The sequence below is a fragment of the Ursus maritimus genome, unplaced genomic scaffold (genome assembly GCF_017311325.1).
Source record: "Ursus maritimus isolate PB19 unplaced genomic scaffold, ASM1731132v1 scaffold_13, whole genome shotgun sequence".
Lineage (NCBI taxonomy): Eukaryota > Metazoa > Chordata > Mammalia > Carnivora > Ursidae > Ursus > Ursus maritimus.
In genome coordinates this window covers 21,224,413-21,250,246 of record NW_024423675.1, presented here as the reverse complement: position 1 = coordinate 21,250,246, position 25,834 = coordinate 21,224,413, and the positions used below count along the sequence as shown (strand labels likewise).

General features: G+C 43.4%; 1 protein-coding gene across 2 annotated transcripts in view; it reads left to right on the top strand.

Annotated features, from left to right (window-relative positions):
• The window catches only part of SLC22A16 (solute carrier family 22 member 16), a 42,390-nt gene extending 18,707 nt beyond the window's left edge, over window positions 1–23,683 (top strand). The window contains exons 3-8 of one of the 2 annotated variants that reach the window (XM_040627637.1): window positions 4,793–4,910; window positions 9,228–9,759; window positions 12,796–12,923; window positions 16,279–16,383; window positions 17,647–17,746; window positions 23,367–23,683. In XM_040627637.1, the coding sequence (XP_040483571.1) occupies window positions 4,793–4,910; window positions 9,228–9,759; window positions 12,796–12,923; window positions 16,279–16,383; window positions 17,647–17,746; window positions 23,367–23,518 (1,135 nt within the window). In that variant the 3' untranslated portion in view covers window positions 23,519–23,683. Of the gene's footprint in view, window positions 1–4,792; window positions 4,911–9,227; window positions 9,760–12,795; window positions 12,924–16,278; window positions 16,389–17,646; window positions 17,747–23,366 lie in introns of both variants that reach the window. The other variant, XM_040627636.1, reaches the window with a different exon arrangement.
• The last annotated feature ends 2,151 nt before the right edge of the window (window positions 23,684–25,834 follow it).

Sequence of the window (25,834 nt, the reverse complement as noted above, 5' to 3'; positions counted from 1 at the left end):
AGGAAAAGGATTAATAAGTGGTGCTGGGACAACTGTATAGCCATATAGAAGAAAATGCAACTGGTGTCCCTTCCTCACACCTTATAGTACAAACATCAGAAGGATTAAATGTACATACGTGAAAGGAAAAACAATATAACTTTAGAAAGATAATAGGGGTGAATATTTTCAGAACCTAATCAAAGGAAGGGAAGATCTTTTTTTAAGACACAAAAAGCACTAACCATGAAGGAAAAAATGGATAAATTTGACTTCCCTAGAATTTATGTCCATGAAAAGACACCAGTAAGAGAAGAAAGACAAGCCAGAGAGAAAAAGAGAGAGAGAGAATATTTGTTTCACATATAACTAAAAGATTAGAATCCAGAATACTTAAAGGACTTTTATATCAATAGGAAAAAGACAACCCAATAGAAAACTGGGAAAAAGATTTGAAGTCACTTCATAAAAGAGAAAATCCAAATGGCTAATGGAAAGCTGAAAAAGATGTTAATGATCTATAACCATACCATTTATTTTTGACCAGTTGTCAAAAGTAGAAAGTCTTGTAATGCCAGGTGTTGGTGAGGATATGGGGGAATAGGATCTCTCACCCTGCTGGTGTGAATGCAAATTGAGAATGCAAATCAGGAAAACTTAGAATGGTTTCTCATTATACAGAAAAGTTGGTGATGTGCACAGATCACATGTCCTAGGGCTTTGACCCTGGAGATGCCCTTGCACATGTCCACATGGGTCAGTGCATCAAAAGGCTCCTACGGCATTGTTGCCACCAGCCTGGCCATGCAAGGAACCCAAACATACTTCAGCCATATTTTAGACACATGTATTGCAGTATATCTGGCTGTGGAATGTGTGGCCATGCAATGAATGAAACATAGCTACACAAACAACAGAGATGAATCTCCAAAAATAGTATTGAGCGAAAGAAGCAAGACATAAAATAATACATACAGTACTGTTCAGTGATAGAAAGTTCAAAAACTAGCAAAAGTAACCTATCTTGTTTAGGGCTGCCTATAAACGTGGTAAAATGGAATGAAAAGCAAGGAATTGATGGTTGCCAAAATTAGGATAATGGTCCCTCCAAAAGGGGGCAAAGAGTTTGGGGTTTGGAATCAAAGGGAGGTGTGAGAAGCTATTGGGAAGGTGGCAATGATCTCTTTCTTACTTTGGGTTGTGATTTCCTAGATGTTTGAGTCTTTATTATTCTCCAAATTGTACATATGTATTTTTATGCATTCTTATGTATGTATGATATATTATAATAAAAAAGCAAAGAAATAAGATCTGATCCCATCCTTATGGAGCTAACAGTGTAGGAGAAAGACTTTTAAACAGATAATTTCAATGAAATGTGATCAATGCTTTTAAAATAATAACTCACATTTATGCACCATTTACTGTGCACTAGGTACTATTTTAAATGTCTTGTGTATTATCTCATTTAATTACTTAAAGAAGTCTGGGAGGTAGGCACTATTGGCCCTATTTTAAGTACTGGTGTGGAAAAGGAGGCACAGAAAGTTTATTTGGAAAGTAAGCAGTGGAGCTGGGATTTGAACCCAGGTCTGAATGCCTCATTACTACAGTGCGTTGTCTCTTCATTTCTGCCACAAGACCACAGAGAATGGACAGAAAAGGCTGCACATTTGACCTGGGTTTTGAATGCTCACTAGGGAAGGCTTTCTAAGGGGGAGGGAACAATTTCGTGCCCCGAGAGAGCCTAGAGCGTTCAGGGAATTGTGGGGAGCTCCATTTGGCAGAAGCATAGGATGGATGAAGGAAGTGAAGCAAAACCACACCCAGAATTGTTTTTATTTCTGGGAAGTGTGGGAGGGGGGTGCACTGGTGTGACATTAGGAGGGCCGGTTGGGGGGCCACTGGGGTGAGAGATGTAGGAAGTGGTGAAGGCCCAAATGAAGGCAGGAGAGACAGGGAGGGAAAGATGGAGACATATCTTAAAAGAGCAGCAGGGGGAGCAGCAGGCAGAGGGAGAGGGAGAGCAGGCTCCCCGCAGAGTGAGGAGCCCAATGTGGGACTCGATCCCAGGACCCTGGGATTACGACCTGAGCTGAAGGCAGACGCTTACCCGACTGAGCCACCCCTGTGCCCCGAGGAGGCATTTTTAAACTGACATAATTTTGTGGCCACTATGCAGGAGGAAGAGGATTTGGGGGGAAGAATATCAACCAGCTCAGGAAACACGAGGGAAAGAGCCACCTTAGAAGAACGGGAAACATGTTTGAGTGTATTTTCCAATGAGCGTGTCCTATCCCTGGATTAAGAAAAAAGGGGAAAATCAGAATACCACCACCAGCAATAACAAAAGAGGACAGCAGTGCAGGACGTGCAAATGGAGAAGAACCACTAGGAGCCGAAGGCCAGGGGGCCGTTAATAACGTGTATTTAGGAATCCGAGCCAGGAGAGCGGATGACGTCACAAGGGCAGAGAGCGTACAGTAGAGGACTTCAGGAAATGCCAGCATTGAGGCAGGTGGGCCCTCAGGACGGTACGGGCCAAACCTGGAGAGGGGTGTTCTGCAAACCCATGGGGAGCGGGCCTTCAGGAGCAGGCATGGTCAGTGGCACTAGAGAACACAGGCAGGTCGGGACTGAGAGAGGCAGCCTGGAGGTCCCTGGGGACTGGAGAGCCATCTCAGAAAAGTCAGTGGCGACCCGGTGGTCACTGGCTAAGGAACCGCAGGAGCTGAGGAAGTAGGGATTTCTTAAGGATAAGCCATCAGTGCGGGAAAGGCAGGATGTAATGTGGCTGAAGGAGTGATGGGGTCCAGAGAAGGTTCTTGTCCTTGGCTGGAAAAGACTTAAACTGAAAGGAAGGAGTCAGAGGAGAGAGAGAAAGAGAGAGGCAGAGGAAGTAATTGTTAGAGTAAGTTCTCAGAGGAGGTGGAAAGAGGCATGATCCAATACAAAGATTGCACACTGGTATTTGGAGAGAAAAGGGTGTGTGTCTCTAGAGAGGAGCGAGGAAAAGAGAGCTGAACGCAGATGCAGGTTGTGCTGGCAGGTGGGCAAAACAGGAAGTTGTGGGGCTTTCTCTTTGATGGTCTCTGTTCTCTCAGGAGATGGCTGGTAGAGACAATTGTGGGTGGTCGAGGAGGTTGGTTGGAGATGGGTAGAAAGTATGAAATGGCATTCAGGGCTCAGATGAGTTTGGAGAACATGTGTGTATAGGGCCAACCATCCCTACTAGTATGTGTGGGAGCACAGAAGGCTGAGGGTGTGCAAAGGATTTTTTTTTTTTTTTTGCTTGCATATCATCTGCTTTACCAGGCATATGTGTCAGTTGGAATCTCAAGGCTATATTCTTTTGCCTTAAAATTATCTGTCAGGGACAACTCACAGGGCGAAAATATTTGTGAACCACATATCTAATAAGAGTCCAGTATCCCGAATATATAAAAAACTCCTATAATTCAACAATAAAAAGACAAATAACCCGATTTAAAAATGGGGAAAGGATTTGGATAGATATTTCTTGGAATATATACAAACGACCAATAAGCACATATGAAAATGCTCACCATCATTAATCATTAAGGAAATGTAAATCAAAACCACAATGAGATACCCCTGCACACTCACTAGGATGGCGGTCATCAAAAAGATAGACAATAATAGACAAGAGTTGCCAAGGATGTGGAGAAATTGGTCCCCTCATACGTTGTGGGTGACATTGTAAAAATGGGGCAGCGCCTTTGGGAAACAGTTTGGCAGTTCCTCCAAATGTTAAGCATCGAGCTATCATTATGGCCCAGCAATTCCACTCCTAGGTATATACCCAAGAGAACTGAAAACATAAGTTCACACAAAATTTCGCTCACAAAAAGTTAATGGCAGCATTATTCCCAATAACTCAAAAGCGGAAACAATCCAAATGTCCATCAGCTGATGAATGGGTAAACAACTGTGGCACAGCCACACAGTGGCATGTATTTAGATCCAAAAAGGAGTGAAGTACAGATATACGCTACGTCACAGATGAGACTTGAAGGCACAATGCTAAGTAAAAGAAGCCAGACACAGGAGGTCCTATGTTGTGTGACTGTTAATATAAAATGTCCAAAATAGGCAACTCCCTATAGAGACAGAAAGCAGGTTAGTGGTTGTCAGGAGCTGGAGGGAGCAGGAAAGGCGGAATGATGGCTCCTGGGTTCCGAGTTTCTTTTTGGAGTGATGAAAATGTCCTGGAATTAGTCATGAGCGTGGCACAACTTTGTAAATATACTACAAGACACTGAAGTGTATCCTTTAAAAAAGGTTGAATTATGTGTTATGTGAATTATATCTCAATTTTAAAAAAATCCATCAGGAATATAATTTGTTTGTTTGCTTTTTAGACAAAGAAATGCCCCTCCCCATTATGAAAATCTGGGGCAAGTAAGCAGCTTATTCTAGGAGCAGAATGTAGCAAGACCTCTGTTTTTAAGGAGGCCCGCCACGAGCTGCTTTACCCTTGTGGGCAGAGCCAGCCTCACAGGGAAGATGCTTCAATGTGTCAGAGAGCAGAAGGCCTGGGAGCAGAAGGACAAATCCCCCCTCCTCTCCCTCACCAGTCCTACGTTGGCAAGTCCTCTGGGGATCTCCACTGAAAGACAGGCCTCTTGCCTGTGTTAAACTCATAACTTCCCCAGATACATGAATGAATAGCAGCAATCATACGTAAGCTATTAAATACATAGGTGATACTCCTCTTCCGTGAGCTGGAGTGAATGCTTGAACTGTTATAACCACACCTTGCTTGTCCCACTGTGTGATTCTTATTTTTCAGGATAGGAAGACGGCTTGTCTTGTGGTTCACAAGCACTGGCATATTTTTCTTTGGCATAGCAGCGGCATTCTCGTCTGATTATTACAGCTTCATGATCGCACGCTTTCTTCTCGCTATGGTGAGTCGTGTGTGTGGTTTTAAAAAAAAACCCTCATTAATTCTCCTGCAGTATTTTCGTATGGAGACTAACTGTCTTCGTTTGGGTCATTTAGAATGTGGTGAGAGAGAGAAAGGACTCATCTTTGTTCTTCCACTGAGAGGTCTTTCTGTGGAATAGTAGTGCCCTGTGTTACAATGAAACTCATTAACATGAAAAATGGTTGCTTACTAGGCAGAGACTTTTTGTTTGACTCCACGCCTGGCCCACGATCCACATTCCACAATTACTAAGGCATGATTTCATTTCTGAGCAATGCTATTGGCCGAGTCAGGCCCTGGGTGCATGAGCCAAACAGATGCTTAAGGTGCATTGTTAAGAAAGGCGTTCGTATAATGTGCAGTAGGAATGAAAACAAGAAGGCATTAGGCTTTTCTGTTAGGAGGAACAGGAAAATATAGGGAAAAGGGCATGAGCTTGAATACCAGCTTTGTCGTGTTTTGGCTTTTCACTGTGTGGCCTTGGGCAAACATGGTGTCCTCTTTGAGCCTTAGTTTCTAAGCTGTAAACTAGAAAATACTACCTGCTTCACTGGGTCGTTATCAGGAGTCAGTGAGATTAAAGTTAACATGCACGGTGGGCTGTCCTTCAGGTGGGGACTGGTATTGGAAGTGGAGCAGCCAGTGACGAAGTGCCCCCACATTTGGTGAGGCTTCCAGACAGGGTCCAAACTGCCAGATAACAGCAGCAGTGAATCCTGTTGGAGGTCACCAGTCAAGGGCAGTGGAGTGAAGTTTCTGTCTGTGGGAGGAGCTTGTGACCTTGCTAAACTCAGGGACGGGCAGGCATCCCCTCTCAACAGGACGTAGGAGCCAAGATTCCAGGGAGAGGCCAAGGACTGCGATCTCAGGAGAGGCCCCAAGCCCTCACAGAGCAGACTGGTGTGTTCAGTTTTGGAGTCTTCATGGATGGCTGGACACGGTTCCTAGGAAGCCATGCAGATGGCCAGGGATAGGGACAATGCATAAAAAGAAAAAAAATTAAGAGAATTGGAGGTGTAGCCCCTTAAAAAAAAAGTAATTATATGTATTTAGGAATGTTAAGAATTTTTACTATAACAGATAACACCCCGCAGTCTGTCTCCACTGAGGAATGAATGAGGGGAAATGGCTCTGTGACTGCAGAGTGAGATTTATTGAGACCTTTGGTGGGAATGATGGTTCAACGGAGGCACGGGTATGGAGAGAGTGTGAAGGTCCCCTTTGGAAGGCTTAAGAGGATGAATTCTGAAAATATCTGATTCAGTCTTGCAAATACTGAGAAAATGAGACAGCCACTCATTGAATACATTTGTAAATGTGGCCTTAATTTTCTGTCTTTGATTTTCATGGAAAATGTAGTTGGAGTTAAATTCTGAGTAGAGAAGATGCAGGCAGACTCATTTACTCAACACATTTATTAGAATTTGTCCTCAGAGTGTAATGCTAAGTAAATCAGACCAGACTATTTCAATAACCCTACAGTGTAGTGGGAAGGCAAGACACTGATGGGCCATCTTCAAAAATACAATGTTAACAATGGAGGTGTGACAGTGGGGGGCCTTAAGTTGGGAGGGTGGAGAGGCTGGAGAGTCAGGGGCTTTTTAGTTCTGAAGAATGGGTAAGAGAAGAACGTTTCAGACCGAGGCAGCAAGTAAGAAGGCCCTAAGGTGAGAAGGAATTGAAGGTCTAGTTGTCTGGAGAATAGAGAGGAGATAAAAAGCCTTGTTGAGGCTGAAGGGGTAGAGGGTGATTAGCCAGGGGTTGGAGGATGATTAAGAGTTTGCTTGATTTCCTAGAGGCAGTGGGAATCTCCTGAAGGGGTTCAGTGGGGCGAAGTGGCTGTTCTGGCTGCTATGTGGGGGTGAGGTCAGGGGAGATGTGAGAACAGAGTGTTATCAGTGGAGGTGACAGGTGTGAATGGATCCAAGGAGTGTTTCGGAATTACATAATTGTGTACGGATTGTCTGAACCCAGTGATAGAAGTAAGCATAGGAGGTGGGAGTGGACTCAGAATTAATACGGAAAAAAAACAACCCTGCCAGGCACTGATGTGACTGCTTGACTTAATGCGGGAAATTTGTAGCATTTGACGGTTATCGCCATCTTTGTTTACTGTAACAGCAGCAAACATTTACCAAACAACTAGATTCTTGGGTGTGGGAGTCCTCGTTATCAGGGTTCATTATCTGAGTCCTGCAATTACAAGATTGTATGGAGAAATAAAAGCTGTTGTCACAAAAACGTTAAACTGAACATTAATGCATAGGCCGCATCACACACATTCCTGCTTACTACTAGTGTCGTCCTCTCTGTCACAGGAGATTGCTTGTAGGTTAGCCTCATTCTGACTCTCTGATGCAAGGAGAAAGTGCAGGTCTCACAAAAGATGTTTGATTACAAAAAGTCCTTGAGAATAATGGGGAAAACGAAATCATCCTACCCAAATCCCTTGGCCAACTGGGATGTGGCAGAGCTAGAACAGTTAACGTTTGAAGAAATTAACATCCACAAGGATAATGACATGATGAGCCTTCAAAAGAGTATGATTTGAATATCAAAGGGTTAAGAGAGGCCTTTGGCTCTCGAATAATTTTGCAAAAATTAACTTTATGATTTGTGTTATAAAAGTCAAATGTGAAATACTCTTGTAGGAAAAATTCTAATCCTCTCATCATCCCCCCCACAAAAAAAATCCATCATTGGATTCATTCTTTGTTTATTCCAAGAATGATCACATATTGCTATTATAGTCTAAATTTTGTTAAAAACAGGCTTTTTTTCAAAATAATTTTCCCCAATTTTTAAAAATGTGGTAAAATACACATAACATAAAATTTACCACCTTAACCATTTTTAAGTATACATTTCAGTGATACTAAGTATATTCATATCGTTGTGCAACCATGATCATGATCTATCTCCGGAACTCTTCCCGTTTTGCAAAACTGAAACTGTATGCCCATTAAACACTAACTCTCATTTCCTCCTCCCCCTAGCCCCTGGCCACCACATTCTATCTTCTATCTCTATGATTTCAGCTACATTATGTACCTCATATAAGTGGAACAATACATTATTTTATCTTTTTGTGATTGGCTTATTTCACTTAGTATAATGTCCTAAAAGTTCATGCATGTTGTAGCATGTGTCAGAATTTCCTTCCTTTTTAAGGCTGAATAATAGTTCATTATCTGGATAGACCACATTTGGCTAGTCTATCCATCTGTCCGTGGATGCTTGCATTGCTCCCACATTTTAGCCATTGTGAATAAGGCTGTTACAAACATGGGTGTACAAGGATTTCTTTGAGACCTTGCTTTCAGTTGTTTTGGGTATATATCTAAAGTGGGACTGCTGGATCATATGGTAATTCTATTTTTAGGTTTTTTTGGGAATCCCTGTGCTGTTTCCCATAGCAGCTGTATCATTTTCTATTCCCACCAATAGTGCACAAGAGTTCCAGTTTCTCCACATCCTTGTCAACACTTGTTATTTTCTGCCTTTTTTTTTTTTTTTAAATGTGGCGGTATTGCACTGTGGTTCTGATCTGCATAACCTAGTGGTTAGTGATACTGAGCATCTTTACATGTGCTTGTTGGCCATTCGTTTATCTTTTTGGAAAAATCTAAATTCTTTGCTCATTCTGAATTAGATTGTTTGTTTTGTTGTTGAGTTTTAGGAGTCTTCTATATGTCCTGGATATTAATTTCTTATCAGATATAGGATTGGTAAATATGTCATTCCGTACGTTGTCTTTTCATTCTGTTGGTCATCTCCTTTGGTGCACCGAAGTTTCTAATTTTCATGAAATTTTCTCTTTTGTTGCTCATTAAAATAAAGCTTCTGTCAAATCTTTCTCTTCACGTTAGTTACCGTAAGTTTTTGTCCCCATTTAACCATTTAGGATTGAATACTAGGACCTCTTGTATATAGAGAAATTGGTAAGCACGTTTACGGGTTTATGAACTGAGAAATAAGTGCACGCTACAGAGGAATCCTTACATGAGACCAAAGGCAGTGCCTAACATATATCATACATAGCCTCTCATTTATATCAGACATAACCTCTCGAGTTTGGCCATTGGGGGTGGCGAGGGTGGGGGAAGGATGAAAAGAACCGTTTAAAGAAGAAGGATGGATTGGATTGAACACCATTTGATAAATGTAGTAAGGGTTTCAGAAAACAATTTTTGTCATTTTCTTTCTTGCTTATGGGTGATATGCACAGAGATCAGACCCCTCAGCAGTTATAAATGTGACCTTAAATCTGGACCACCCTCCCTGCTTTGTTTTTCAGTCTGGAAGTGGCTATCTCGTGGTGGTGTTTGTCTATGTGACGGAGTTTATTGGCGTGAAGTCTCGGACGTGGGCATGCATCCACATGCATTCTTTTTTTTCCATTGGAACAATGGTGGTGGCTTTGACAGGCTACTTTGTCAGGACCTGGTGGATCTATCAGATAGTCCTCTCCACAGTGACTGCCCCCTTTTTCCTGTGCTGTTGGATCCTCCCAGAGACACCATTTTGGCTTCTCTCAGAGGGAAGATATGAAGAAGCACAAAGAGTAGTTGATACCATGGCCAAGTGGAATAGGGCAAGCTCCTGTAAACTGTCAGAACTTTTGTCACTGGACCTAAATGGTCCTGTTGGCAATGAACCCCTTGAAGTTAAGAAGCACAACCTGTTAGATCTATTTTATGACTGGAATGTTGGAACAAGGACACTTACTGTTTGGCTGATTTGGTTCACTGGGTGTTTGGGATTCTACTTCTTCTCCTTGAATTCTGTTCATTTGGGAGGCAATGAATATTTAAACCTCTTCCTCATGGGTAAGTAGTTAAATTATATTTAAGTGTAGCAATGAAGTGATGTTTCCACCATGTTTTTAGTGTGTTTTTATTGTCTTTTCTCTACCAGGAACAATACCGCCAACTATATTATTATGGTCTCTTTTAGTGTCATTATGCTGGAGCACAGGTATATATTTTCTTTTAAAACAGTGCCAACAGTCAGAAGAATTTAGTCTCTCCTTTCTTTTCTGCCTCTGCTCCTTGCTTGCTTCCTTCCTGTAAGCCCACCCCCATCTCAGAACTCTCTTTGAGAAGTGATGTCTATAATATCTGGCTTGTACCCTTTTAGATCTCTTTCTGTGCATTTTCATACATTTGTCCAGATAAAGAGATCATTCACTACCTATTGTTTTTTGTATGTGGCTTTCCTTTTAAAATTTAATATGTCTTGGAGATCTTCTGGTATCTTTCTACCTTCAAAAGTCCTTAATGTAGAAATTACAGTCAGTAAGATCACTTAAATACGTGCAACTATAATTTCGTTGTCATGCTTCCTTCATTTTAGTAGCAGGTTAAAATGGCTCCAGATATTGGTGTGACGTCTTGAGGTGTGACTCTGAGGGTCAACCAAATTCACACCAAACATGAGAGAAGTATTAGAAATCGGTATTTGTCCATCTAGTCTTAACTTCTGGTCATTTTCACAAAGGCTGCCTGCATTTCCTATTATTCTCAGAAAAATCTTGCTTTTACATTTTTACATATAGATAGCATCCCTTCTCATTAAAGTGCTCTGATGACACATGTGTTTTTGTTTATTATAGCTCAGCAGGAATTACCAGAGAAGTCATTTTAAGCAGAACACCCCCCCCCCCATAAAACCCACTATTTTCTTTTTGGGCAAACCAACAAGTTTGCAGAGTCCATCTTGGCTTCAAACCCATTCTATAAGTCAGTTTGAGAGATGATGCAGTATTCCTAGAACAGAGCAGCAAGTGGCAGGAGGACCAAGTGGGGTGGGGTGTGACGTGGGGAAGCTTAGGGAAGCTAGAATTCTTAGATCGTTATGATACAGTTGCTTTGTTTTAATGGACATATAAATTCTCAAGAAACTGGGACATCTCATAAATATAAAAATGTTTCTAAGATAAATATACTTGGTTTTCTCTTCTCTACTGTCTTGGAGGTTTCATGTTATTACCCTTCCCAGAAGTCCTCTTGCTGGGGGGCACTTCCAGTCAGTGTTTCTAGGCTGTGACATTTTGGAATGAGTTTTCATCTCCCGAGATGGGTTGGGGCTGGTGGGGATTTCAGCCCAGGTTTTGTGCCACTTGCAGGTGATAAATACTTCAGCAGCTTCAAGACATACCCTTTGGGGTTATGTGGGAATAGGAGCAGAACTGGGTCTGTTTTAAAGAGTGAAGAAAGTAATGGCAGATTGTCCAAATCCCAGGAGGCTTGGACCTCGTTGCTTGCACCATTTGTATCCCAGACACAGTCACACCAAAAATTAGACGTGGTATCAATATCCTGAAGCAACAACCCAAGAAAAACCAGTGTCGGATACTTTCAGTGTCTCATCAGCCATTTCACAGTTGATGCCCTGCTTTGCTAGACCCCAGGAAGTTGGTTGGTGGCCCAACACCCAGTCCTGAGGCACAGAGGGAGGCAGTGGGGGAGGGAGGCTGCAGGAAAGGAGTCTTGGCTCCCGAAGATCTTGCTTCTGGTCCCTGAGCTGTCCCTTACTCATTTGGCTCAAAGCATTTACTCTCCATTTTAAAGTGGGGACACTACGGCAGGCTTACTTCCATGCAGCTCTTTTGAGGGTCATTATCTTATTTGACCTTGAAAAGTGCTTGATAAACTCTTCAAAGTAAAAAAAAGGTAGAGTAAGAGACGTACACCCTGACCTGGCCTGAAAGCATGGACCTTACCTCTGCAGGGTCCATGGAAGGGAGCATTTTCTTCAGAGCTGACTATTTTCCATGTCGATGAAAGGGAGCGAGACCAGCTCTCAAAGGCGGCTCGGAATGTTATTTTTTGCCTTTGCCTGGCCAGTGTTTTTTTGAGCAGCAGAGCTGTGTACATTTCTGATGTATTACTGAGAATGTTCACCCGGAGTATACGTATCTACCCCTATGATGTGTTCAGAAGCTGTGGGAGACAGCGAGGCGGACCTGCCTCTCCAGGTGCTTGCAACGTTCTGCAGTTGCGCAGACAAGGGCAGGTCACTCCTGATCGGCTGGGGAGGCGCATCCTGAGATTAGGCAAACTGCAGAGGGAGGGGAGAAGTTGACACTGAATTACTTGGAAGATCTGGGCTGGTAAACAATGGCAGTTTCCTAGAGGAGATCGTTGGGTTTGCTCAGTTTGGCCGAAAGATCTTGCTTGCTTCCTGTTTTGTTCTGGCTGGTAGACAAAGTGCTTTTTGGCCCTGGATCTCAGATTCAAAGAGAAGAGCTTTTAAATCAGTTATGGACTTAGAGATCCAGCTCTTTACTTTGGTGGTGGGGCAGTAAAAAGAGGCCCGAGGCTGTTTCTGTTTCGTAGGGGATTCATGTTAGATTTTTAGATGTTTATTTTTAGATTTAAAAATCCATCACGCATTATTATTAGTTTGTGTACCTAGTTGACACCGAATTTTCTACTTCAGTTCCTAACTTTGAGGTTACTGATCTAGAATTTTCCTTCATTCTGCCAAGCGTGAGAAACCAAAGATCAGAAATTATCAGTGTCATCTATGAATTTACTTATGCATTCATCCAACAGGCTGTCCTCTGGGCCCCATGCTGTGTACTGGGGAGCTTCCAGCCTAGTAGGGGGCAAGATCCCCAGGACAGGTGATAAGTGCCAGGTGGATTGTGGGAGCATTAGTGCACTTCACAGGACACATCCTCTTCACTCCAGGGAGCTTAAAAGGTGTAGGGCTTGCAGGGCAGGCGTTGGGTGGTTCTTAGGGGCCCCTGGAAGCGGGAAGAGGGCTGATCACTCCTTTTGGGTGGTGGGTTAGAAGGCGCGGTCCCCTTGTGTGGTTGGTTGCCATGGCTTATAGAGAGCCCTTTCACTCAATGACAGGTGCAGTGGAAATTCCTGCCTACATCTTCATATGCTGGGGGATGGACCGTATAGGGAGAAGGAACATTCTGGCCTTCTCCCTTATCTCAGGAGCACTGCTCTGTGGTGTGGTTATGGTGATCCCCAAGGTGAGTTATTTTTATGTTTTATTGAAAGCATGGTTAGTTATACTATGACAGTAAGTATGAAGATGAATTCAGACATATGGACGGAGTATATACATAATATTTTAAAATTTTTTAAAAAAAACTGTTCTTTCTCTGTGATGTAAGTAATACATGTTCATTGTAACAAAAAAAATAAGGAAAAAATGTAAAAAAAAAAAAAAAAGTCCATAATCCCACTTCCCAGAGATGACCAGTGTTGTATTTTGTAAACACAATGGTCCTGAATGAGGAAGGTTGATCACATCTTCCAGTGATTATTATTATCTTAAACATTCATTCATTCAACAAATATGTATTCTGCATATATTATGTGTCAGGTATTGTTCTAGGTGCTGAAGACACACAGTGAATCAAGTTTCTGTCAGTATGAAGAAAACCAAAACAGGATGACGGATGAGGGGAGAGAGAGAGAGAGAGAAAGTGTGTGTGTGTGTGTGAGACATATGTGTTTATTTTATCCAGGGTGATCGAGGATGGTGTGCCTCTCAGAGAAGGTGACCGTTGATTAGAAACCTGAAGGAGGGAGGAAGCCATAGAGACATCTGGAGGATGTAATGAGTTTTATATTCAGGACTGTTTCAATTTAAATAGTTGTTTTTCATTGCAGTAGATTAATAGTTTCCAATTTCGAGTACACCTAAATCCCTCAAGAAGCTTGTTCTTAAAAATGCAGTTTCCTCAGTCAGAAAAACTAAGAGGCAGCCCACGGAATGGAAGAATATATTTGCAAATGACACTACAGATAAAGGACTGGTATCCAAGATATACAAAGAACTTCTCAAACTCAATACACGAGAAACAAATAAACAAATCAAAAAATGGGCAGAAGATATGAACAGACACTTTTCCAATGAAGACATACAAATGGCTAACAGACACATGAAAAAATGTTCAAAATCATTAGCCATCAAGGAAATTCAAATCAAAAGCACACTGAGATACCACCTTACGCCAGTTAGAATGGCAAAAATAGACAAGGCAAGAAACAACAATTGTTGGAGAGGATGTGGAGAAAGGGGATCCCTCCTACATTGTTGGTGGGAATGAAAGTTGGTACAGCCACTCTTGATTTGTTCTTTAGGTTCAAAAACAATGAAGAATTTAAAAAGAACACATTTCAGCTCTCTTAAAAACTAGTGAAACATTTCATTTATGAACTAAAATTCACCCTTCAAAAAAATTGTATTTCACGGTTTCCACTGTTCCACTGTGTTAAATTTTAAACGCATATAAAAGCTCCAAATGGTCACGTAGAATGACAGAATTGAAGTAACTTGAGTTCTGTTCGTCTTTATCCTGATCACTGCTCTATCGTGTTCTTTTGAATCCACTGTTCAAACGTAGGAATATGTGTTTCCACAGAGGTGGAGACAAGAACTCTGCGTGAAGCCAGCTCGAATGATTCTGAATTAACAACTTACTCTCTGGGACTATGGACTATGAGAAACAAACTGAGGGCTACAGAGGGGAGGGGAGTGGGGGAATGGGATAGACCGGTGATGGGTAGTAAGGAGGGCACATATTGCATGGTGCACTGGGTGTTATACACAACTAATGAATCATCGAGCCTTACATCGAAAACCGGGGATGTACTGTATGGTGACTAACATAATATAATAAAAAATCATTATTAATAAAAAAAAAATGCAGTTTCCTACTGAGAAACACTGCCATGAGCTACTGAAACCACTTTCCCATTTCGATATTTGGGCAAACACCATCCCCTAGAATAACTCTTGCATCCAGAAGCGCTCCTCGTCTTCCCTCCCACAAATGTTATCAGAACCTGTGTTTTCATTCCTGATTTGGAAAATATGGTCACTCTAACAATACTTTAAAATACTTTCTATAATTTTCTTTAGGATTATATAATTATTCCGCAATAGTATCTTACCATTTAGAGCAAGGCATTTTAAGTTTTGCATATTGTTTGAAATTTACTTTAAGTTAACCAGTGACTTCTTTTTATTGTAATACTTCACTTAATTCTCAAGGTTGGCGAATCAAATGTTTTATGTAACTGAAATTTCCAGCTGATTGATACCCAACTAATGTGGAGGCAGTAAAACTACTGAAGACCAGGAGGTTGCTGCCAGTTTGAGGAAACTTCATCCATACCTTTTTTTGTTTGTTTTTTTAAAGTGGTTTACAGGTATACTAGTTGAGTTGATGACAGCTGCCTTTGAGCTAGCTGGTGAAGGTTTAGGAGAACCCCAGAGCCTTTGATTCTATAATGGTTAAGCCCCTGTGATAATGGGGAAAGCAGAGTAGCTGATGGGGATTTCTAGAAACAGGGCACTAACACTTGACCACAAATTTCTTCCTTCTAATAAAGTTTCTCCCCAAATGGCAGTGTCAGCATACTTCAGTGTGTTTCAAGTCACATTAATTCATTCAACAAACACTGTCTACAACAGATACTGTCAACAGATTCATCCCACAAACACTCAGTAATCAGGATGACAGGGTGACATTAGTTGCTGTATTAGAGGCATCGTCAAGTCCCAGTGACTTCACATAATAGACATTTATTTCTTGCTCATAGACAGCTTGATGTGGGCGTACCTGGTTGGTGGTGGTGGGAGTGGTGGGGGGGTGTTTGGCTCCATGGAGTCATTCAGGGATTCAGGTCGACAGAGGCACCGCCACGCTCAACTCACGAACTCCAGGGTCCCCTGGGTCTCCACATCCAGCTGGCAGACAGGAGAGGAGAGAAAAGATGGAACGTGGGAGGTCTTTGTGAGCCACGGCTGGACGGGGAGCGCAGCAGGGGCAGCAGAAACTGCATTGGAGGCGCTGAGAGGTGTCACTGTTGAGAAACTCATCGACCAAAAGAAAAAAAAAAGAAACTGTTTCAATAGCTCAGTTATCACTTTCAAATTATTTTCTGAAGAGAATTTATAAGCTAGAGGATTACTGTCACAAAGAGCACATTTTGCTCTTAAGGTTCTTTGATTCATCCTGCTTGGATCAATTCCAGAAGGAGTGGGTCAGTTATTATTGGAACCGGTACCATCTGGGCGTGTCTCATTCCATAACAGTCTTCGCAAATGGCGTTTCTAATTTGGTAATTTGACATCTCCAAGACTAGGGGGAGGCACTATTATACTTTTCTCTAAATTTCAGAAAGATGAAAAGCTTTTACAGACCATGAGTAGGATTAAAAAATAAATTCGAACAGAGAAATGAAACTTTTCATTGTGTTGAACAATATTGGATAACTAGAAAGTTTTAAATCATAATTTTTAACATTTTCTATTTTTCTTTTAAGAATATTACTCATAATGGTCTATTTTACTAATACGTGTGTTTTTAGGATCACTTTATTTGGACGGTGGTGGTGACTATGGCTGGAAAATTTGCTATAGGGGCATCGTTTGGCCTCATTTACCTTTACACGGCAGAGCTGTACCCGACCATGGTAAGGTAAGAGTTACTTCTTTCTCTTTTGTTTTCTTGGTATCTTTTGCTTACATGTCGTTTCATTATATTTGACCTTTGAGTAGCAATGCTTTCTTTCTGTCGCAGTCACTGGAGCTCTAAGATACGGGAAAGTCACATGATGATGCTGATTCTGAATCTGAGGCTTTGTCTACACCTCATTAGCAAAGATATTAAAGAAAGTGTTGTGACATCACACTCTATTATTCTAAAATCATTTTAAATCTCAAATACAGTTGACTTACACGACTCTCCGTATGACTCAAGGCTAATTTTCTCAGGATGTGTCTCTTGATGTTCTGATGTCCGTTGTCTTAATTTTTAGGGTTTCCATGACAAAACACCAGGGTTGGGTGGCTGAAACAGCAGGAATCTATTTTCTCACATGTCTGGAGGCTAGAGGTCCAAGATCGAGGTGTTTGGCAGATCTGGTTTCTCCAGTGTGGGGCCTCTCTCTCCTTGGCTTTATAAGAGATACTTATTCACGTTAAATCACATTCTTTCCTTCTTACTAGACATTCTATAAGGCTACCTTAAATAGCTTTTAAAGAAAAGCACATTAATATACTGCTTGACTTTAACAAATTGAAATAGAATGTTCCATAGATGTATATCTTCCGTTCTCCCCCATGCCCGTCCGTTCCCTACCCCAAACAGATTCCTGTTCTAGAAGACCAGTGTGATTCTCAGTGTTAGACTGAATGAATATACCGAAGGGCCTCATCTGCATAGCAAAGGAAGAATGGTTTATCTTTTTTTTGGGGGGGGTGGTCTTGAGTGTCTCGAATTATCTGTATGCTTGTATGTACCACTGTTTCGCAGAATGTGGATATAAATCACAAGGGAGGGGCGCCTGGGTGGCACAGCGGTTAAGCTAAGCGTCTGCCTTCGGCTCAGGGCGTGATCCCGGCGTTATGGGATCGAGTCCCACGTCAGGCTCCTCCGCTATGAGCCTGCTTCTTCCTCTCCCACTCCCCCTGCTTGTGTTCCCTCTCTCGCTGGCTGTCTCTATCTCTGTCGAATAAATAAATAAAATCTTTAAATAAATAAATAAATCACAAGGGATTCTTGAAACTTTAGTGTAAAATGATTTTCCAGTATATTAGGCCGAGCTTAAGTTCTGTTATATTTATTCTCTGCTGGGAGTGGGGACGGGGGCTGCAGGCGGTCCGTCCCTCTGGGCGCCTGTGCTCTCTGCTCGTCCCAATTCTCGCTGCTGTCTTAATGCTCCTTGTGTTCGCAGGTCGGTGGCTGTGGGAAGCGGCAGCATGGTGAGCCGTGTGGGAAGCATCGTGGCCCCATTCTGGGTTTCTCTCTCCAGCGCTTGGACCTTCCTGCCACAGGTGGGAATCATTTCGAGAACCTCACTGAGGCAACAGAGAGGCAGAGCAGCTCACTGCCTTCTGTATTTTTAGTTCTTGGAAGGCAGTTTATAATTCAATTACGGAAGTTTTTAGAAACCTTATTAACAGCTCACCAGTCGGTAAGTAGAGCTGTGGTTGCTGTTTTGTGTTCGGTGATTGCGTTTCGCCTCCGGTGAGCCCTTAACTGCAATCATGCCTGCTATGGAAGGACCTCTCCCCACCCATCTCCTGAAGCTGCATAGGGAGAGCTCTGGTCTCCATCGTCCCAGGGCCTCGACCCCTGTCACCGGGCCCACGCCGCCCTCGCCTCTGAGTTCCCACCGTGTGCCTGCAGGTCAAGGTGAATTCTGGAGGCTGCCTGCTGCTTGGAGGGTTCTATGGTGCCTGATGGAGAGGTTTAGGGGTCTGGGTTTCAACTTACCTGAAACTTGATGGGTTTTTCATGGAGGAAGCTTCTGGTCAGGAGTAAGATGGGGGACGGTGGGGGTGGGGGCTTGGGGGTGGCCTGCGGCACTATGAGACTTAGGGGAGAGCCCTGGGTCTCTGGCCCTCTCCCCCTTCCTCCAGGTGCCCCCTTCTGAACTTCTTTGCCACAGCTCTCTCTAGGCTGTCCCTCGTCTTCAGTGCTCCTCATTCTTTTTCTGGTTTCCCCTTAAATAGATTGATTCTCCAAGAGCCCATTCCAGGTATCCTCCCCAGTCCCTGCATGGATAACCTCTTCTCCGTTCTGACTTCCCTTCCATGCTGCAAACCCATGCTTCCCCTGGTCTCATGGATATTCTCCCGGGGTGTCTCACAACAGAGTCAGCTGTTGCCAGACAGGACTGGTCTGTGCCTTAACGCCTTTCTCCTCTGCCCCCCCACTTTGGGGTAGAGGTCAGTGGCCTCCAGCATGACACTTGAGCATCCGTGTTTTATTTGCCCTGTTCTTCTGTCCCCTTCTCCTCCCCATCCATGACATCAAACCCTCACCTTCCTTCTCAAAACCGCCTCAGCTTACCTTTCATCAGTTCAATGGCCCCCACCTTCTGCCTCCCAGATCCTCTCCCTGTGCTTCCACCCACCCCATCAGAAGAGTTTGCCACATCACAGCTCCGACCTGACTACCACGTCACCTTCAGGGCAGAAGAAAATCTGAGCTCTGCTGGATATTGAAGTCCTTTCCAGATGGACCCCCTGCAGATCTCCCCTGCTTTATTTCATTTCCTCACGCATTTCCTTCTCCGCTGCATGCCCCCTCCTCCTGTGTCTCATCCCTTCTGCAGAGAAGCCTTCTCCCATCTCTCCTTGCTAAACTTGCACATGTATCCTTGAAGACGCAGAGCAAACCCTACTTCTCTGAGAAAGACACTGGATCCCACCATCCCACATCTCCCTTCCCCCCAGTCTGTGTAGAATTTCACCTGTGCTGCTTTCCCAGCCCATGTGGAGCCACAGTCTGGCTTTATGGTCTGCACATGTGTCTTTGCCCCCCTGGTTAAACTGTTGGACTCTAGCAGGACAGGAAACTTTGGATCCCCATGACTGTATCCAGCAAAGCATTTCCCTCTGTCTATGTGCCACTCATGTTATCACTTAATTGGTATTTTAAATCAAATAGACTGGCTTTTAAAATCAGCTTCGTCTTCAGCAGTATCATCAGCGAAATCATGGGTGTGTTTGCTAGTCATATGTTTTTCTAAAATAAAGCAATGAGATCTCACCATAGAACAGAGCATGCGGCGCTCCCTAAAATCACCTTGCACACACGGGTGGTGTGCTGTGTACCCACTCTTTGGGAATCATTGGCCTAGCCTGCATCTCTCTCATGTCCCAGTAACAGGCACTTGGTCAAGTTTGCTTAGTTGCAGTGTTGGGAGGCAAGCATCTTTCCTGAGCTGACTCTGAGGTTGAGAAATGATACGTGCTGTCTGGCCTGCATGGAGATGTGTTTTTGGAGAGTTCACCATCCTATTTAGGGCATGGACTTTTCTAGAAGCATCTCCTTTGTGCTAGCACTTTGTGCTCCTCATTATATAGATAGGCGATAGAAGTGGAGAAGGCATTTTTGAAACCAATAAGCTGAAACACACAGAAGATAAATAAATCTATAAAAGCAAACTGCTATAAGAATACTAAAACCAAATAAGGATAAAAAAAAAAAAAGACATCCATAATAGTCAGTTAGGGACTATGGAGTCAAAAGGGACTTTAAATTTTATTTAGCAGGTACTTAAATAGCACTTGTTATGCTAAACTACAAAAACCGGTCTTCATAGAATGCAGATACTATTTGTTGCTATCCCCATTTTACAGACCAGGAAACTGATGTGCAGAAAGTAATCGGTAATCCAAGGTCACAGAGGTGACAGAGCTTGGATTCCAACCCAAATACCATGCCTTTCACACAGGTTAAAGAAACAGTACAAAAGGGAATGCAGAGAAACAAGTCCTCCGCCCTGACCCTGAGTGCCCCTGTCCCCGTCCCCAAGACCACCTCTGTCAGCAGGGTCTTGTGTACGTTTGCAGAGAGATTCTGGGAATATGCTTCCTTGGGATGCAACAGATGATGCTTGTTGTTTTTAATGAGTAAAAAAATAAATTACAGAATTTCTCATTAAGTTTATTTATGGGTGCCAAACTGCCTAGGGAGCCAATATTTCATTTGGAGGAATGGAAATGCGGATCTAGAAGATAAGTTGGTATTTTTTCTTTTAAAAAGATGCACGTGAAAATCACTCATTCTGATGCTTTTATTATCAACCATGTTTTCTAGTAATCTAAAAAACAAGTGGACACTAACTCATATCAGTTTTATATTCTTCAGTTAGTCTGGCAAAGATTTATTGAGTGTTGTTCTTGAACTAACCTCCTCGTTAGGGGCCGTGGAGCAGAAATGAAACAAGTGTCCTGAGAAGCGTCCATCCAGTGTGGTGGAGAAGGCGGGAGAGCAAACCAGCCCGAGCCCCAGAGATGAGGGCTGTAGATGGGGAATGCCAGGGTTATGGGTTATAAGAGAAGTCTAGTAACCCAAGCTAGGGCCAGAGGGGAGGCTTCCTGGAGGAGGGGGCCTTCAATCTATGGCTAGAAGGGCCAGTAAGAGTCAGCCAGAGGAGAAAGAGAGAAGGGAATTCTAGGCAGGGGGCACAGGAAGGCTTACAGGGAAAAAGGAACATGGCCAGTTTGGGTTTGGGGTCAAGCTTATTGCTAACACCAGGGTGGGTTATAGAAGTCAGGAGATAATCTAGAAAAACAGGCAGGGATGTCAAAGGAGGTCAGAAGGGAAGTGCATTCGTGCTAAGGGTGACTGAGAGACAACAGGATAGAAAAGTCACATCCACGGGACCTGGTGACCAGTTGGGTGTGCTGGAGGTCGGGAGTGGGAGGAATGCCAGAGCCATTCTTGGCATCTGGAGGGAACCCAGGAGGAGGGACAGGTTGAAACGGGGAAGGACAGTGCACTGGAATTGTGTGTGATGCGTGGGAGGCACCTGCAGGTCGGCCAGCAGAGGCGTCTGGGAGGCAGATGGCTTTCAGGTCTAGAGCTCAGAGCACAGGAGGAATGGGTGTGGGAGCCAGTTTATGAAGAGGTGAGGGAGGAGAGCAGACGGAAGGGCAGAGGAACAATGGCATTTAAGGTGCGATGGAAGGAGCGCCAGGTGCAGCAGCCAGGGATGTGGGGAGGGGGCCAGGACCCCAAAGGATGAGAGGAGGCGAGGAAGGCAGGAGAGGACAGCAGCTAAGAAGGAGCAGGACAGGAAAGGTCTGTTGGGTTTGGCAGCTAGGAGTCTGTGGCCTGGGAGGAGCAGCTTCTGTGGATGGTGGGAGAGGGCCTGCGGACGGGCTAGCAGCTTGGGGGGCGTGGGCCGAGGCTGGGAGCGTCTCTGGTTTCTTTGAATGATGTGATCACGTTTATTGACTGCTTACCGTGGACAGGGGCTGTTTTAAGTACCTTAGATGGGTCATTTAATTTAATGCGTTCGACCATCCTTTGAAGCAGGTACTACTCTTATTTCCGTTTGACAGATGAGGAAACGGAGGAGCAGGAAGTTTAAGTAACCAAGTTCACATGGGTAGCAGGAACAAGTTCCCAGGCGGAGAGGACACAGAGATTCTAGGAGGCTTGAAAACTGATATTTTTACTGAAGGAAAATGACTGGTAGAAAGGAAAAGGTCAAAAACATGTGAGGAGGGAAGTCTGTTGATAGAGGAAACCCCCCAGCCCCCCAGGGCCCCCCTCACCCCACTCTTGGAGGCCAGAAGCAGTGGGGTCTGGAGAGGGTGGAGGGGGAGAGTGAGAGGTGGGGAGGTGGGGGTAGGGGGCTTGTGAGGATGCTCAAGGGGTAGAGGGAGCTGGCGGGGTGGCAGGAGACTAGGTCTTATGCTGAGAGAGAGGAGGGAGGTGGAGGGTGATGGGTTTATGTCCTGACTATCCTTCTCACAGCCAAGGCAAAGAGAAAAATCCAGACCTCATTTGGGTCTTCCAGTGATTCTAGCTCTTGTTTAGACTTACTCAGTGGGTACACCTGCTGTGTCTGCAGGCACCGGAAGTCTCCTTTAAGCATCCTTTGGAATGTCATTTTAAGTTCTGCGACTGCTTCCAGGCTTGCTCAAGTATTTCTAAGAATTAGGTTATCAGCGTTCAGGAAAACAAACTAATAACCCGTCGTCCCGGGTCTGCGTGTTACTGATGGGGCCTTGCACCACGCCACGGAGGCACTGTGTGCGCTCCAAGTGTGTAGATCTGTCAGGAAAACCAGGCCTTATTTTATTTTTATGGACTCTTCCCAGGCAGTAATTTTGGCTGGAGGCGTTTAAATTATGTAAGGATGGAACCATTTTTACAGACTGTGTAGAGATTTAGTTCTAGAATCCACCCAGGATCTTCATAAGGATCCACTGAGAATAGATATGCAGACTTGGATTCTTAATGCGACTTGCTGTTTTTTGAATTGGGGTAAAGTTGGTATAATGTGATTTGCATTTTTAAAGGCAAACACCTGGTGCTAATCTAAAACGTTGCCTTTTTTGTGTGAAAATTTGACAAGTAAAGAAATACTAAATTATTTAGGAAATCACATGGACCCTTACCCCCCAAAGTAGCAGTTAGTTTCCATTGGCCTTTATTTGGTTCCCCCTAAATTCTGTAGGTTTTGGTTCATTGAAACATTCATTCACTCGTTCATTCATTCATTCATTCATTCTGTGTCATCTATTGAATATTGATCATGTTCCGATTTGGGGGGCAGGGACAGGTTTGACTAAGACAGACTCTGACTGTGAAGTTCCAACCCAAGGTTCAGTTGCTGGGTTTCTCTGGGGTCTGGGAAGATGGGGCATCTCCATGCAGCTCCTAGGACAGTGCCTGCAGGAGTACTAATCTAGGCACTAACTGGGATTTACTGAGTAGCTCTCCATGGTGGTCAGTGAATGAATTAGCGAGTGACAATTCTGCCGGACCACATAAGTGACCAAAGTTGCCCGGGGGAGTAAAAATTACAACTGTTGCATCCAATTTAATGCTACTGTCCTCTGAAAAAGGTTCCGAAATTATTATTCTCTGAAGGGTACATTTCTTTCTTGATATGTCACTCACTGTTGTTCTTGTAATTCCTTCTAGCTGCTTGTTGGGATTTTGGCCTTCATAAGTGGACTGCTATCCCTAATGCTTCCGGAAACCATGGGGAGGCCTCTGGCGACGACTTGGGAGGAGGCCACCAAACAGGATACAGAAAAAGAGAGTTCAGGCAAATTATTTCCCACAACCAATAATACTGCGTTGGAAAAAGTAGAAGTCATTGACTCGGGGGTTTCTGGTTTTGGCGAATAAATGTGCTGCGTGTGCTGTCTAGCGCCTGACCTATTGTTTATTTTCATGACTTTGTATTAGAGGAGTATTATTCTCATCTCCTGAATGTCATTTGTATGTCTTTTAAAAATTTTTTGTAAGAAAATCCTAAAACAATTGTTTTGTAAAAGTAAAAGAAATAAAACCAAGATGAGAATTCTCATTTTTTTACATGCTTTATTACTGCCATAAAATATTTCCCCCTATTTGTTCTTACATATTATTGATTCTCAAATGTCCCCCTGACTCCAGCCATGCAAGCCTGAGGGAATATCACACCCTCCCATCAGGACCAGGGACCCCCTGCCCCCCTGGGGACTGGAACAAAAGGGCATGGGAGCCTTTGACCAAGCCCCTTGAAGATTTTGTTTCTGATATTCCTTCTCCTCTTTGAGAATCACAGCTCTAAATTCAAATTTTATTCAAAAATGCCCCGTTGGGGCACCCGGGAGGTGCAGTCGGTGAAGCGTCGACTCTTGGTTTCAGCTCAGGTCATGATCTCAGGGTCGTGTGTTCAAGCCCCACTTCAGGCTCCACGTTCAGCAGGGAGTCTGCTTGAGATTCATTCTCTCTCAAATAAGTAAAACTTAAAAAAAGAAAAGAAATGCCCTGTCAAAAAATGTTTGTCTTCCTAATTTAACCGTAAAAACAATAGCTACAGAAAAAGATAGCTTGCTTTCCAGCACCCTGAAGCAAGAGGGCTTGAATGAGCAGACAAGTGTGCTTTGTGTCACATCTAGTTAAAGGACACCTGTCTGCTCAGCGCCAGGCGTGAGTTTTCTAGTCTGATATTCTTATCTTTCCTGAATTTGCCTTATTCTCTCCCTAAGTCCCCTTCACAGTACAGAGAAGCTGTGGCATTTTCGTGCATTGCAAACTTTTTGTTTGCAGATCATCCAGGAAATTGACTTTAAGTACCATTTGGATCTGTTATCAATGTAAAAAAAAAAAAAAAGTATTTTTGCCTTGAAAAATCTTTTTTACAGGAAGATTTCACTCTTTTTTTTTAACTACTAAATTTTGTTTCCCCAACTTCACCTAAAACCATATTTTGCACATACGTTCAGTTTAATATCCGAATATTTATTTCAACAGCAAAATTACGGCATAATCTTACCTGTTAGAGGAACACATTTCAGACAAGTCTGCCATAGGTTTGGGATTTTTCTTTCCTATGGTTTCATTATTTTTTTCTGTGCTCTTGAAATTTAGCTGTTGGATATGCCTATGTCTCATATATTAGAATTGGTGAAGTATTAGTGTCAGCAGCAGAGGCAAGTAAAAGGATTAAGACAGCTCTATAGATGCTATTGTTTAAACAGCATTCCTGGGCGCCCCTCAGCCGGTGAAGCTTCTGCCTTCAGCTCAGGTCGTGATCTCAGGGTCCTGGGATTGAACCCCGATTAGGGCTCCCTGCTCAGTGGGAGTCTGCTTCTCTCTCTCCCTCTTTCTCTCACGCCTCTCAAATACTTACTGAAAGCATGCTAAACACAAAGGGTTCATTCTATAAAATGACATATCCAAAGGGGTACTTCATAAATTCCTGTAGATGGTGAAGAGGAATGTTTTCTTATTCAAGATTGTTTAAGCTGACTATGGAAGCCAGAGTCCACGGTAACTTCCCCCAACAGAGACGAATTATCTGAATTTGCCAGGAGTCAGTAACAGCTGCTTGTTTAATCTCTAAAGTCCACATTGCACCAGTATTTACTGACAACTGCTATTTGCCCAAGTAAATTCATCTTCCTCACCCATTCCCTGCCTCTCCCTAGGCTCACCTGCTCATCAGGAGATTTTCATGGATGTTCCAGAAAGCGAATCTTGGAAGTAAATTATTTTACAAAGAAGAAAGGGTTCAATTATAGATTCTGCCCTACTCCCGTGTCTCGAGTCAGGGCTAGCCAATATATCAGAGAGTCAAGTCATCCTGAGCTCACTCCTTCCCTCTTTCCCTGCCCTAACCTGTAGCCTACATAGCTGAATCCCTGGTCCCACGAGCCTTGCTTCCTTAATAGTCTTCTCAAAAATTCAAGTTCTGTTGGGTTAAGGCTTTTTATTTACTGGCGGACTAACACACCAGCAAGGCCAACACATCACAAGCCATTGACACCCATGGAGAGCAGAGCGAGGGGGGCTCTAATACACAGCTCAAGGGAGGCTCTGTGGACCTCCAGAGCCTGCAGTGCAAAGTCTCTGAAAAATTGTTGGGGAGGAGTGTGACGCTGAGCTCACCTGCAATC